The sequence below is a fragment of the Sitophilus oryzae genome, unplaced genomic scaffold, assembly GCF_002938485.1.
Source record: "Sitophilus oryzae breed Bouriz unplaced genomic scaffold, Soryzae_2.0 scaffold_2006_pilon_pilon, whole genome shotgun sequence".
Taxonomy (NCBI): Eukaryota; Metazoa; Arthropoda; class Insecta; order Coleoptera; family Curculionidae; genus Sitophilus; species Sitophilus oryzae.
The window spans coordinates 5,229,569-5,245,628 of NW_022146732.1; the positions used below are offsets into that span (position 1 = coordinate 5,229,569).

The 16,060-nt window shown below is 32.4% G+C and overlaps 1 protein-coding gene across 2 annotated transcripts in view; it reads right to left on the reverse strand.

Annotated features, from left to right (window-relative positions):
- LOC115883845 (chaoptin) overlaps positions 1 to 16,060 on the reverse strand; it is a 38,520-nt gene that overhangs the window by 15,623 nt on the left and 6,837 nt on the right. For both annotated transcript variants that reach the window (XR_004050459.1, XM_030902255.1), the window contains exons 6-11: positions 11,777 to 11,899; positions 11,465 to 11,625; positions 3,831 to 3,980; positions 3,330 to 3,549; positions 896 to 1,120; positions 148 to 331 (exon numbers count right to left, since the gene is read on the reverse strand). Coding sequence is in view for 1 of the 2 variants with exons in the window: in XM_030902255.1 (XP_030758115.1) it covers positions 148 to 331; positions 896 to 1,120; positions 3,330 to 3,549; positions 3,831 to 3,980; positions 11,465 to 11,625; positions 11,777 to 11,899 (1,063 nt within the window). In the remaining variant the exon portion in view is untranslated. The remainder of the gene's footprint in view (positions 1 to 147; positions 332 to 895; positions 1,121 to 3,329; positions 3,550 to 3,830; positions 3,981 to 11,464; positions 11,626 to 11,776; positions 11,900 to 16,060) is intronic.

Here is a 16,060-nt window from a genome sequence, read left to right on the forward strand (position 1 = left end):
TTTTTTTTTGGTAACTTTCAGTGGAGCAAAAATGAAATGTCCCTAAAAAGTCGCGACTTATGAAATAGGTCCAAATTTTACGAATATTTTTTGGCGAATCGCTTTTCGCAATTCGCGATTCGCGTCTATATGAAGCAAGCTTTATACCTTTGAGATTAAGTGATTTCAGGTGTTCCAAGTTCATGAAAGCTCGACGATCTAAACTTTCTAATTGATTGTCATCGAGAAAGAGTCGTTCTAGTTGAGGCAAGTGGACAAAAGTATGCTGAGGTACTGTTTTAATATTGTTAAAAGAGAAATATATTTCTTCTAAGTTGGAATGAATATCACCCTGTAAATAAAACGAGAATTACACAACAACTGATAACGCTATATCATTACATATTGACAATTAAGAGTCCATTTCACTAGTCCGAAAAAGTAGCAAAATAAGCGTTTTATGTAAAACTGGCTAGGTATTTTTACACAAATGAAGAAGGAAATTAAAGATAAAGGATTATACTATATCCGTATTGTAGCACATTTTTAGACAACTTCTTTATTTTTAAGATTTTGATGGTCAAACATCAACAAAATATTCCTTATGTTTGGACTAAATTTTCTCCAAAATAAAGACTTAATTTAAAATTCGGTTACAATACGGAAATAGATTGAAGTTTTGTGATTACAGTGATATATAATTTATATGGTTTTGTAACAAATTGCTCGCTATTTTATGGCAAATACTGAAGCACTGCAAGCCTTAATCAAGCCTTAATCAAAGCACGAGTGTTTGGAATTTTGTGTGTGGCCGACCCTACATCGTAATAGACTCTTAAAGATAATAGTACAAGCAAGTATAAAGAAACAGTACAAATATAAACAAAACAACAGCATTTTGTATTAATTTTTATACCTGGAAAGTGCCTTTGTGAATTACATCAATCAGGTTGTCCTGTAATTCAATTTTCCGTAACTTCTTCAGGAAATGAAAACTGGTCTCTCCCAACGTTTTAAACTTGTTATTGCTCAAATCCAGGAACTCCAAATTGTTTAAAACTTTAATTGCGTCGCTAGGCACTGTGGAGAAAGATGCAGAAAACGCATGGGCCAAAGATAATTGCTCCAGAGAATGACCAATCTAAAAATAATGTTCATTCTTATATCAAATAGCAAATATAAAAAAATTGTTATTTTGTATACAAGACTTATACAAGACGATAAAATGGCATAACTGCTCTGCTAACTAAACTGCTCTCATTAAAGAAATTCCGAAAAGTGTTTATAGCATCCATTTTCAAAGTAATTATTGCTATCTTGTGAGTTTAATTCAAGTTTTATTTACTCCAACCGGTGATAATTGTGAAAAAGTGAAATTAATAACTTAAAAAGCTGTGCTGTGAACTGTGAACTGCAAAAGCCATCGTGGATCGTGGCATAACGTCGGTTTCCAATGTTTTATAGGTATTTCATACATGCGTCCTTATATAAAATAAAGTTTCTTGTATGCAACACACTGTATTTTATTTATAAAATTAAACAAAAATAATCACAAATTTGAATAAAAAATATTTGGCGATATAATTCAGGAAAAAGCCGAACCGCTCCGAAATTTTCAAAAGTTTTGGGTCGCGACCGTTGCAAGAATAGCGCCAAATAGTGTTTACATTGTCCTTATGGGCACTTTCCAATCTAAACTTGTTTCATTTATCTATGAATATAAGTCAATTTTAGCAGTTGCTATGGAAAAAAATATAAAACCTGTGAACACAAACGCCAGTGATGCCAGAATTAAAAGATTTCCCTCAATATGAAGGATTTTTATTCAAAAAGAAGACAATATGGAGGTTTCTAGCAGTTTTACACAACAAAAATTGTCAAAATATGTAATAGGAGTATTTATTGTTATTCCTACATCTATTTCGTCACTTTAACAGTGTCTAATTAAAGCAATGTTGCTGTCAAAAAGTCCGCAATTGGAAAGATTTTAACATTTAGCAAAAAATTAATAGATACATTTTTATCTTTCAATACGTCTTATTACACACATACCATAACTAAACCAAAGTTGTTATCTATACTAATACTAATACATAAAATCGTTAAGTGACTGACTTACAGATTAATCACGATCCTGCTCAAACCATACAACGTAAGAAGCTCAATTTTGGCATACAGGTTGATTCTAGGGTGTAGAGGTTCGATAAGAAGGGATTTTTCGAAATTCCAGTTCCAATGGGGTGATACCACCCCTCAGATATTACAATATTTTTTATTTAAAAAACGGCCCAGTTTCCGAAAAAACGCTTGAAGACGTATATTTTATTTTATTTTTTTACATATTTTAAGATTTTTTAAAAATGTATACAGGGTGTTTCAAAAAATCTGGTTATTATGATTAATCACGATCCTGCTTAAAGCGCTTGACGTAAAAAGCTGATTTTTAGGGTGTAGAGGTTCGATAAGAAGAGATTTTTTGAAACTCGGATTCTAAGGGGGTGAAACCACCCCTCAAATATTAGAATATTTTTTTATTTAAAAACCGGTGAGTTTTTCGGAAAACCTCTTAAACACGTATATTTTATTTTGTTGTTTTACATATTTTAAGATTTTTTTAAAATTTATACAGGGTGTTTCATAAAATATGACCATTGAGTAATCACGATTCTGCTTAAACTGCTTGACGTTTAAAGCTGATTTTTAGCAAACGGATTGACTGTGGGGTGTAGGGGTTCAATAAGGAGGGGTTTCTCGATTGTTTTTTCTCATGCTGACATAAATGTGAGAAAATTTTATTCAGTTTATATGTTAATGGAAATTCTTGCATTACTTTATCATCACCATTACAAATGATTAATTCAAAGCGAAGTCGTGGGTACACGCTAGTATCTAATAAGTTAGCTGATCATGGCGTCTTGCACGATTAATTATTCTCGGTTCAAGCACTCATTGTAAGCAAAGAATTTTTTTTTCGAAACATACTTTATAATACTGCTGTCGAGTATCTATGACAGCATTTTTTATCGTGTTATTTTTTTTTAATAAAAAGTTTATTTAAATACCAAAAATTACCAGAAATAAGTTTTTAAAAATTTTCTCCTAATTATGAAATACGTAAAATACACGAAATTTGGTGATTTTTCAAAAGATCTGGAATTTTTTGTGAAGTTGAAGGAATAGTATGAAGCTTTTTCAGGCTCCGTTGAAGAAATTCGCTCGAAAATTTCTGGCAAAACTGAGAAGGATCGTTTTCTCTCTTTCAGTACACTGAATCAGTCAAACTGGTTCAATGAAACTGATAAGTAAGAAATAGTCTCAAATTTATAAAAGGCTAAAAATAAATAACATACATCAACAAAAGCATCGGCTTCAATAGTGGTCAAGCTGTTATCGGAAAAATCGATCGATTTTAATCCGTGCACATGCTTAAATGCGTTGTTTTTTATGCTTTGTATCCCTGCATAAGTTATAGACATTTCTTCCAGATCGATTCCAAATTCCAGAAAATCATCGGGTTCAATATGAGGCTGGTTTAGGCGAGATAAAGAAAGAGATCTTAAACTTCTTAATCTTAAAAACGTAAAAAAAATAAATTAAATGTAAAAAAACTCAGATGCAAAAAAACGCAACGGGAAAATGTTTCGTCAAGTTTAAAGTGTTAAGATAGGTTTTTTTTTAATTTTTAGCCCTATGTTTATGATTTTTTTAGCAAACTGTATATCAACTTTAATTCGTAACTTTAGTTTATTATAAACTTTAGTATTTGACTTGACGAACAAATTCTCCGTTAGGTTTCTTTTGAATCTGAGTGTATTAAAAACTTATAGATACTCCAGAATACTATTTTTTACCTTCGTAAGTCTTGTATATTAATGGGCATGTTTTGAGAACCACTTAAGTCCAAATTATACAGAGTGTACTGGAAACTATTGAACGCTTCGCTAGGACTGAGTTTCGTGATGATATTGTCTCGTAGGAACAGTGTTCTGATATACTGAAACCTAGAAAATGAGTTTATTCCAAATTTTTTAACTTTGTCGCCTATTTTTTTTATTATAATTGCAAGAATGCATCTCAAATTTGTCGGTGGGGTAGTATTATTTACATGTAATGAAAATTTAAGTATATAAGTATATGCCATTCGTGCCACAAACTTTGGTACGACTGATATAGGAAATGCAGAACTACCCTCTGTAAAACCGTCTCAGCTACTGGCTTTTGTCAAAGCCCTGAGGCTGTATGATGAGTTATAACTCAAGAAAGGTGGACAAAATATATCTGTAAGGTTGCAGTGATTAACCCTTTTAAAAAAAGATACAGTTTATACCAATAACTAGAACGTATCATTTGACAGCGCATCATATTTTTGGCAGAATGTAAAAAAACTTGACTGAAGAATCTATACAGGGTGTCCCAGAAATAAGTGCAAATATTTTAACTGGTAGTATAGTTCAACCCCAGAAATACGCCTATGAGGTTTTTTTTGCGAAAAAAAAATGTTGAAAATTTAAAATTTTTCTTGACATTTTCCGGGAAATTTGAAAAAACTTTTTAGTGCCACTTGTTTATTCACCTGAGATTTCTCTACGGTGTATCTAAACCTTGCAGTGTTGCAACCTCCTATGTTATCCACATTCTACATAGTTCTACATTTATAATTTCATAGAAAAATTTCTACTCAGAAATTAGGAATGTTAAATTTTTATCATTGCTCATTATTAATAATTATTATAGAAAAAAAACACATTAATTATTTTTAGTACTTACCCTTTCAATGAAAACTTAACAAAAACCACCGAAAATTAACTAAAACATTACGTTTATGACGTTTACGAAAATGATTCATCATATTATTCACAACCAGGTCACAAAAAAGAAATTCCTAAAATGTTTATCGTAATTTAGAATTCAATATTTGTTTTCTTTCATGTTTCTCTGTTTTATTTGAACCACTGATTTACAAAACACCTTGAAAAGCGCACATTACTTTGAATACCTCTCTTATCGCTACTTTACGAACTACTTTCAATTTAAGACATGTTTCACTCAACAATTTTAAATACGTATTTTGTTTTTTCGCTATTTTTTCGATGTATTTTGACAGCCCGACCGTCGCGCGTTGGCCAAGAGTGCCACGTGTGAACTGGTCCTTTGAGCCGCGCCGTCGTGGCAGGCTTGCGTCAGACGACGATGTTAAGCAACGTTGCCGTAGTTACAACAATTTCAAATTCAAGAGATTCGAAGCAATCAAATTTGTATTAAATTTTAAAAATAAAACAGATAAACATGAAAGGAAACAAACAAAACGAAAATGAATTGATTATTCGTCGGGCTGTTTTCGATATATTGAATTCTGAATTACGATAAACATTTTAGAAATTCCTTTTTTGTGACCTTATCAATAATCAATTCATTTGTGTTTTGTTTGTTTCCTTACATGTTTTTCTGTTTTATTTTTAAAATTTAATAAGAATTTGATTGCTTCGAGTGTCTTGAATTTGAAATTGTTGAAACTACGGCAACCTCGCATGGCGCAAGCTCGACACGCCGGCGCGACAAAGAAGCAGTGAACAGTTACCAACCAAGGATGTGTGGCTGTCTTGGCCGATGGTTGGGCTGTTGACGGAATTGTCGAAATACATCGAAAAAATAGCGAAAAAGCAAAATACGTATTTAAAATTGTTGAGTGAAACATGTATTTTCTTAGATTGAAAGTAGTTCGTAAAGTGGCGGTAAGAGACAATAATTCTCAACATTTATTCATTCAAAAAGATATTCAAAGTAATATGTAATGTGTGCTTTTCGAGGTGTTTTGTAAATCAGTGGTTCAAATTATGATGAAGCCTATATGAAAATAATGTGTTAAGTTAAAAATGGGGACTGTTATTTTAGCAGTTTTTATAATAGCACGTACAAGTAAAGCAGCGCAATGAAGTGTATTTTAGTTAAGTGTGTATCGAAAAAGAGAACTGTCGCAGTTACATCGATCTGTCATAAGTATTTTTTTTAAAGTTGGGTAAGTTTTTTAATTTAACTTTTAAACATTTAACTTTTAATTTATTTTATGTAATAATATCACAATCTTAAAAATGTAATGCATCTCTGCAAACTCCTCAGGTGTTGTTATTTTATGACTTACTTGTAAACATATACTTGTCCATATGGCAACACAGTGCGTCGAATTAACTGAAATCCGGGCTTGATCCGGATAATTGGATGTAGTTGGCAATATCTGCCGGCGGTTCTCAAAATGTTGCGATTATTTTTTTAAATTTTCAAAGTTAAATAACTCGGTTATTTTCAATTTATTTTAAAAATGGTAAAGAGAAAATATGTTTATTTTGACCAGATCTACCACCCTTTAAAATATCTGCACTCATTTCTGGGACACCCTGTATTTTATTTTTTAATAACTGTTCTATCTTAAAAATACAGTGTATCTCTTTAAAATTAAAAATTAAGACAACTATACTGCCGTCCAAAGCTAAACCCTCGTATTTGCAAAATATTTAAAATGGCGCAAAATGGCAATTAAATTTTTATGCATACTATAGCTTCACCTAATGGCTTCAAATTATCGAAACTGTGTTATAGTAGAAGAAATAGACGAGTAGAATATTTTTTTTAATGTGAAAACCTTATATTTCATTGTTTTCATAAAATAAAAACCCATACGGTGAAAAGCGTTATGTAAAATAAGGCCTTATACTAGGGAGAATACTGGTATTTTGTAATACGGTGATTAACTTTAGATTACTTAGGATAATATGCTAGAGGAAATGCCCGTATTTGGAAAAAGAGTCGAAATACGGGGATTTTCCTAAGAAATTCCATATTAAAATCAATAACACACACAACACTAAATAAGTTGTTTATTTTTTTAATAACATAAACAGATGTAGGTACAACAATAATAATAGGAACCTAATGATTAAGTTTAAATGAAAACATAATATTATACATTATTTCATGGTAAAACATTTTTTTCAGGGAGTTCTAACCAAAATTGTTTTCTGTTTTCTGGTATAATATCACCAAGATTTTTTAAGATATTTTCTACTTTACTTTTTTCAAACCCATTGGGTCGTGACTTTATTAAAGGGTCCGGCATGTCCAAAATATTTTTTTTTTGCAAAAAATCGAGTTTTCTCCAATCGTCCTTAGTATTTATTTTAAAATAAAAATCATACTCGTTCCGTTTAACTAATATTTCACTGATTTTCGAAATGTACACTTTTGGAGTTTCTTTTTTAACTTTAGATACAGAATACAAATTCTTCCAGAGTTGAAAATCTTCGACCGACATTTTTTTAATATTCACTTTTCTTTTGTTACACATTTCAACGGCGTGCACAAAATCCTCAAAATCATAAACTTTTTTTAGTTTTTTTAACGACTCCTCAACTTGGTGGTGGAAGGAGTCTGCAGACATAAATGTATGTCCAGGCTCGAAATATTTAAGGGTGATAGTTTTTGCAGAAATACCTTGGTGATTTATTATATAAATTAGAAATGAAAACAGAGCCCAATTTTTGTTTTGGCTGGAACAATTGTCCAACCACAATACAAAATGTTTAACATCTCTGTTATGCAAAAAAAAAGATTTAAAAGCACTTATAATGTCTTCCTGGTTACGTCCACTTATGGCTTCATGCCATAAAACAGCAAAAGGGCATCTTTCAGCGGTAATTGCCCCAACTGGCACGAAACTTTCATTATATGCGATAAGTCTCTGGGTGAAAATAGCCCTTCTATACATGTCCAATCTGGGAAGCATTATTATCTTTTGCAAGTCGACCGACACATAAAGGGTACCTTTATCATGAGGTTTCTGCTTATCTAAGGAGTATCGTTCGCGAGAATCTTTAGCTTTTTCAATATGGTCCTTCCAGCTAGAGCAAACTCCGCAACCTTCTTTTAGGGCATCAGCCGTATGTTCTGGATTATGTAGCTGAAATGACTCACAAAGTTCGCACTCTTCATTGCCTAATTTCGCAAAAGATATATTCTTGGCCTTAACCACTTTCCTATATTTTTCGTAAGAACAAATAAACTCGGGATACTTCTTTTGAAAATCTTGAAACATCATAGTAATCGTTACATCGCTGGGTAAATATAGACGGTTCGGTGCATGCTCGCGTCTATAGTGCGAAATTAATGGATTAAAACTATTGATGTGATTTTCAATTTCTGTATTTGACAATTTGTTTGGTGGAGGTTTTCGACCCCGTTTATCGCCTTCATGTTGTATTTGCGACTTAGATTTTGAGCTGCACCAGGCTGACTGTATTACCCAATCATTGTTTTTTTTGTAACCCAACGTGGTTAAATAAAATACTTTACAAACCCGCCTTTTTGTGCCGTTTACATCTTTCAAAAAATAGGTAAAGGTTTGTTTTTTTTTAGATCCTTCGGTTTTACGTCTTGGTAATTTGCATTCTGTTGAGTTCATTACAAAGGATTTCTGTCCTTTTAGGTTTAATTGCCAGAAATCTTTATTAATTGCTACTCGTTGTTCTTCTAAGAAATTATTTGTACATTTATACTTGCAATTTTGATGGCAACTAACGACCACTCCATGTACGTTCCTAATGTTTTCTTTTTTGATTTCTTTTCTAGCGTTTTTGCTCAATTTATACTTCTTTCTTTTCCTCACCGTGCCTTTTTTAGTGAGAGTTCCCAGCGTCTCATTCAGATCTAAGAACAAAAAAATATTATTATGCTAGAGCATATACAAAGAAGTTACCAATGTTTTCTTGGTGCTCCAGCACATCATCTTCCAGAATGTCTTCATGATTTTTGCAGTCATTTAAAGTCCTATTAACAACACCACATTTTTCTGTTCCCGTTTCCGCGCTCTCTTGCAATGAATTAACTTGCAGCTCTGAGTCTATAAAATAACCGTCATTAATTCGAAATCTACACCCAGAAATGAGTTTTTAAATTACATAGTGTCAAATTGAGGTTTAAGAAACCTACACAATGCCAATTAAAAAAATCAATTCTGTAAGTAGTTTTAACGACAAAAATGGCATTTTGCAAAACCAATTTTAGCCTGATTATTCCTCCAAATATAATTTTTATTTAAGCTTAACGAAATTAAGATGTCACCATGTAAAAATGTATACTACCTACTACTATAAACTGTAAGTAAGTATATGCAAAACTTACCACTCGACACAACCATAGGCTGCACTACATCAATATTACAAGGTTCTAAAATGTTAATAAATTGTCCCTCCTGGGCATTCAGTTCACCAAGGAACGTATTATCTTCGCAAAATATCGAGTAATTTTGACTCCTGACATCATTAACCACCCCTCCAATATCATTACCCTGATTATCGGTTCCCGTTCCATGACTTGGCTCAAACAGACAAACATGTTCCCCTAATAATTGATCATGACTTTCTGGTCCAGTTTCCTGGCTTGCCTCAAATAAATCGGAAACTTGTACTTCTGAATCTACGAAATAAGTACAAACATTAATTGTGAATAATTTGATTTAAGATAATTATTTTTAAGTTGCAAGTTCGTAAAATGGCTAAAACTAAGATCTATTTTTTAAAGTTTTTTAGTTTAAAAACCTGTACCTCAAAAACTTTTTTACCACCCTAGATTATAAAAAAAACTGACCTTCAGACAGAATCCTAGGTTGTACTTTGTCGTCTTTTATAACACAACTTTCTAAAATGTTAATAAATTGACCGGCCTCCTTCTGCTGGGTATCACGAACACAATTAATATCTTCGCAAAATGTAGGAACTTCAGCTCTTGGAACCTCTGCTAACTTGGCTAAAGCAAGCAGTTTTTTGCCTCTTACTCCAGACAAATTCATTTTAATTTCATGTAACCACAAATTCACAGTTAGTACATATTCACATACGAGTTCACACACGATAAAGTATTCAATTAACGCAACTACTAATAACTTTTATCAAAATATTTATTTAAACACCCTAAACAATATTATTTGGCTAGCTGTTGTAGCGGCAATCTAAAAGACAAAATACCTACCACCCGATTAGAAATAAACACGTATAAACACGCGCCAAATGATGTAGCCGCTACGCGTATTACTCGTATTTGAATTTTACTAAGCAAATTCTACGTATTTGATTGCACATACTTGTTTCTCCTTAGGTAAAACAAAAATACGTAAATTTTCCTTAGCATTTAGGGTCTTTTTTGCAAATACGGGGGAAAAAAGTATTATTTTTTAGTGTTTTTAAGCAAGATACGGGGTTATAGCATAGGAAAAATAAAAATTTTCGATATTTTAATTATACCAGACAACATATCTCATTTCTCGATTTTTTTTCAAATACGGGGGTTTAGCTTATGACGGCAGTATACAAGGTGGTCCGAACTATATTCCAGAAACTTCGACAGCATATTCTGCAGATAAAAATAAGTAAAAAGGTCATATAAATGTATGTCCTAAAATGCTTAGTTTAAGAGTTACAGGGTATAGAAGTTTCATTTTTATTTCGATTTTTTCCAAATAATTTCTGAAGTAACGTCAATATTTTAATGAAAAGTGATGTCTAGAAGTTTTTTGACATGAGAAATTTGATTATGATGTCAATATGACTCCTATTTGTAAAGGTCGCCACCTACATGGGTTTTAACTGTTTTGAAGATTAAAAACTTTTCTTCCGTACCTGTATAAAACTACCGAGTGAAAAAATATACATTTCCGTAATTTTATACGTAAAAAATGTTTCTTGGTAACAATCGCTACGAGCAACTGTTCTCAAGATATTTAGAATGGAAAAAGTCCATACATGTCATTATTGCCAAAAAATAAACATGTTGAGCAGATAGTTTTATTTGACTGAAATGATTTTTTTTTTTTTTAAATTAATCATAAATTTTTCTTCAAAAAAATAATGATGAAACAGTTTCTGCTGAACTTTTGGCACAAAAATATTTCAAGTTTATGATTTCGGTCTAATAACTATTTAGTCAACATGTTTAATATTGTTTTATTTTATGTCAATGATGGACAGGTATTGATAACAGTTCGGACCACCCTGTATACATTCAAAAAATGCATTATTTCTAAAAATATTTAATTATCTTGTAAAGATTTTAGTTCCTCTCTCTCTCTCTACAAGGTTACTTGATCCAGTTCAAATTTACAAGCTTTTTATCTAAATATCGTCCCATTGCTGCCAAAAGTCACTAACTTACATTTTGTTACTTCCGAGAAAAATGCGTCTAAAGATGAATTGCATTGCATAAAAATGTTATAGTTAGTAACTATTCGGTATTAAAATAAAACATAAATAGCCAGAAATCGTAGTTAATGTCTTTTGCAATCGATTCGCTGCTACAAAACATAGTTAGTGATTGAATTTGGTTGTTCGGAAAAATGTTAGTTAGTGACTTTTGGCAGCAATAAGAAGATATACTTTTTCCTATCCCAATCAAAGAAGCTTCCATTAAAACACCCTGTATATTTAACGTAATTCACACTCGCCTTTGAAACAGTTCGTTGGGAAGCAGAGAAATATTGTTTCCGGATAAATCCAAAACTTCCAGAAAGTTTTCCAGGCCTGCAAACGCAGCGGGAGAGATATTGGTCAATCCACAACTCCGAAGAAAGAGCTCCCTTATTTTTGCTTGCCTGAATGCGTCGTTCTGCAAAATTACTTGTCAATTTATTTCGTTCTTTCGGTATAAAATTTGTTTTTTACTATGACTAAGGAACATGAACTGTAACAATTTGGTTTCTGGTGTTATTGGTTCTTGTATTCTTTAGTCATTGTTTTTTTTTTTATTTTATTCTTACCTCTACAGCGGATAAAGGATTTCCATCGAGGTACGTCTTGTTGACGATATTGAAGTATTGAAAAGAAGCAGGTTCCAAGACACGCAGTTGATTGTAATCCAGTCTAAATGTGTCTAAGTTAAGCTGAAATAGAATAAAATGACTCTATGATAATTAATATCTACTAAAAAAACTATGTTCGCATATTTGAAGTGAAACTTCTTACTAACAGCTATTAAATTGAAGGATTTGAAGGACATGCTTGAAAAAGTGACATACAGGGTGGCCCATCAAAAACGTTCCGCAAGGCATAACGACCAAGGTATTTTTTTCTTCAAAAAATCCAAAAACACGTCAATTTTGTTTGTGAGGGAGACAACTTTTGCCCCAAAAATGATTGCAAAATCTTTAATCATCTAAGCGGGAGTGTCATCCCCAACCTTTTTCAAATGGGAAGGGGGGTCAAGTGGCGCCGCAATGAAAAGAGCTTTCTATTCTCTATATTTCCCCGCTTCGTTTTTGAAAATTGGTCGAGTCATTGAGAAAATATGAAAGATTGAAATTTGAAAAAATTATTTAAACATTTATCAGTGTAAATGATAAGGATAAATTCCTTCGACGAACTTGCTGTTTTTCTTATTATTTCTAGATATTTGCGCATTTTTTCTTACCACAATGTTGAACGATCAGGTGTGGTAGTTGCTAGATAGCTGTTCTGTGACTTGTGCGTTGAAGTTCTTCTCAATATCGTTAACTGACCTACAATAGAATTTCCAAAAAACCAGCCCACACAATTTCTGAGGGTTTTGTGTGTACACCTCGTGAAAACCCCTGGGGTTGTCCTCAGCCCAGTACCGACAGCTGTGCCGATTAACTACACCGTTCAAAACGAAAGTACGCTCATCCGAAAAACACACATTAAATAGGAAATTATTATCATTCGCCACTCGTTCGCTCACAGTTTCAAAAAATTGCAAGCGACGATCAAAATCGTCTTCGTTGAGTTCTTGTACCAACTGAATTTTGTACGGGTGCAACTTGTGTTTTTTAATATCCTTATGACACTTGTACAATTCACGCAGGTCTCATTGACTAATTTTCTTGTACTCAGCGTACTATCCATGGCAACTTGGGCCAATACGAATACCTCCATAGCTTCATTTACTACAGGATTTTCCCTCTGCCTCTTTTTGGGTCAAGTTTCGTTTAGCCGAAATCTGTTAAAAAAGAAAAAAACATTTTTTTGTCATTTAGGTACCTCAGGGAGTATATTACTGGAAAAAATTTGCAGCGGAAATACGTCACCATTTTTTGAATGCGGTTTAAAAGTAACGAAATGACATACATGAAAAATTAATGTTATTCCATATTTTAGACGTCTTTGTAAATACGAATACGAAAATGAACTTCCGCGGAAATGCGATGTTGCCATTTTTTGAATAGGGTTTAGAAGTAACGAAATGAGATATATAAAATTAATATTATTTTATAATGTAGACTTATTTTTAAGCACCGATACAAAAATGAAAATCCGCGGAAATGCCTTTTTTCACCACTATGCAGTGATCTTCTTCCCGACCTTTGACACAGATCAATGAATAATATCTATTCTTATCAACTTAATATCGCTATGGTCAATAAATGCAAAAATTTAAAAAAAATTGTCAATAAAGCAAAAAAACGACAACTAAACCAAACCAAACCCTAAAAAAACAACCAAATCAAACCAAGCCAACTAAACCCACTACAACCAAATCCAATAAAAACAACCAAACCAAACCAAACCGAAAGTATGCAAAAAAGTAGAGAATACTATGGAAAACTTCGAAATATTGAAGATTTTCCATTACACCGCACTTATGATACATTTCCGCGGAAATAGTTATATAGAAAAGTTATAGCAAATTATTAATCAAACAAAAATATGTAGTTTTTATCTTTCTATCACATTTCGGCACTTCTAAATCCGGAAAAATCAATGAAAATTATTGTGATAAAAATTAGTTCACATCGTTGAATTAAATGTTTTTACGTCATTCTATAATGAAAAAAACTTTTAAAAACACCGTAAAGTTTTAAATTTTAGTTAATAATAGAAAAATTAAAAATTCGAGTTTACTCAAAAACAAAGAATTTCCGCGGCAAAAATCAAATTATGTAGTGCTAGTTTTCTTGTATAGAATCATCCTATAAACCGATATTCTATGTAACTGATTTCGGCTAAACGAAACTTGAGCCCTCTTTTTATTCATAACGGAACCAGTTTGGCGAAATTTTGCTACTAACTCGCGAACAATTTTGCCATAAAGGTGTTTGTCAGGTTGGCGTTCATTGAATATCTGCGCAACCCGATTGCCACATTCATTATTTTTATAATAAAGTTCGATTATTTCCACTTTTTCTGCAAGTAAGTACACCATAATTGTTAAAAAGTTTAACGATATTGAGAAGAACTTCAACGCACAAGTCATAGAACAGCTATCTAGCAACTACCGCACCTGATCGTTCAACCTTGCGGCAAGTGAAAAAAAACGTAACATCGTAACTAGCGTAAACATCTAGAAATAATAAGAAAAAACAGCAAATTAGTCGAAGGAATTTATCCTTATCATTTACTCTGATAAATGTTTAAATAAATTTTTCAAATTTCAATCCTTCATATTTTCTCAATGACTCGACCGATTTTCAAAAACGAAGCGGGGAAATATAGAGAATAGAAAGCTCTTTTCATTGTGGCGCCACTTGACCCCCCTTCCCATTTGAAAAAGGTTGGGGATGACACCCCCGCTTAGATGGTTAAAGATTTTGCAATCATTTTTGGGGCAAACCCACAAACAAAATTGACGACGTGTTTTTGAATTTTCTGAAAAAAAAAATTACCCTGGCCGTTATGCCTTGCGGAAGGTTTTCGATGGGCCACCCTGTATAGTGCTGTCTTAATATAAATATTATTTTCAATTTATTTCTGTTAATTTGTACATTTTCTGTTTCCACAATATGGACTGCAAATTTTTGGAAAATGCCACCCAAAATAACACCCCTTAAGATGTATTTAAGAAGAGAAGAAATTTTGAACCTAACCAACAATTCGTGTGGTCTATTTTTGTTTACATATTTTGTTTATTACTCATTATCAATATTTACAGTTTGGTCAAAGCCAAGTGAAAAATTAATAGAAACTATTATGATATTATTAAACCTTAATAAAATTAAATTATAATGCTCAACTTTCTATTTTTTATTTTCTTTTTGTTTCAGTTTCCGAATGCAGTTTGTTTGTGTGACCTCTATCCTATGTGCCTTTCTTTGTGATATAATCTTCCTCTCAGCACGTCCTTTATATATTTAATAAATAATAATAATAATAACATTTTATAGTCACAGGGACAGGTTACTTTCATAGAAGTTAGTTATATTAAAATTTACCCATTATACCTTTGAATAAGAAGACTAAGGAAGAAGCATAATGCTATAGTAAACGCCACGAATGTTTGGGAGTGATTCATCGGTCGCTACCATGTGAACTAATCTGTTCAAGGTCATATAAAACTTAATTCCAGTGCCGTAGTCTTTCAAGTCATATAATAATCAATATATAATCTGTTGTAATTTGTTGTTTTAACTGTCAAAGTCTTGTCAAAACATATATTTGGTTATAAATATAAAATGGAATGCCCCATTCGTCGCACTGCAAGCACACCAATGGACTGACGCACAAAAACGAATCAATCAAAGAAACGCGATATAGTATCGTCTTTGTCAATCACGCTAACATTTTAGAATAAGTAGGAGGAGCGCAGGCAGATGATTAGACCGGGCCTTCAAAAACCTACGTCTGCGGTAAAAATTTATTTTTTTAATGTAAAAATGATAGCGCGCGTGTCGATTCTAACTTCATCAAGCGATAAATCACTCCCAAACATTCGTAGCGTTTACTCTATCCATGTATTCATGCATGATGGGCCGAAAAAGAGCACTCTAGGGTGGGGATCCTTGACAGTTCTGTTTGACGATTCATTTGACACATTTGATTTGAAATTTTGTGGATTTGTCAGTCTTTACGGACCTTATTTTATGTTATTTATTATTTATTCTACTACTGATAGTTGTATAAAGGTAGTAAATCTAGATGGAAATTGTGGCAAAACTTAAATTAACAGTGACACTATCGCGATTTATCGAAAAACACTCTAAAATAGTTGGTTGTGTAGCGTGCGGTAGATCTCGGCAAAATTAGTAAAATAATGGAACAACTTTTCGCTAGTAAGTGACTATATAATATACATACGTGTAGTAAACCGATCA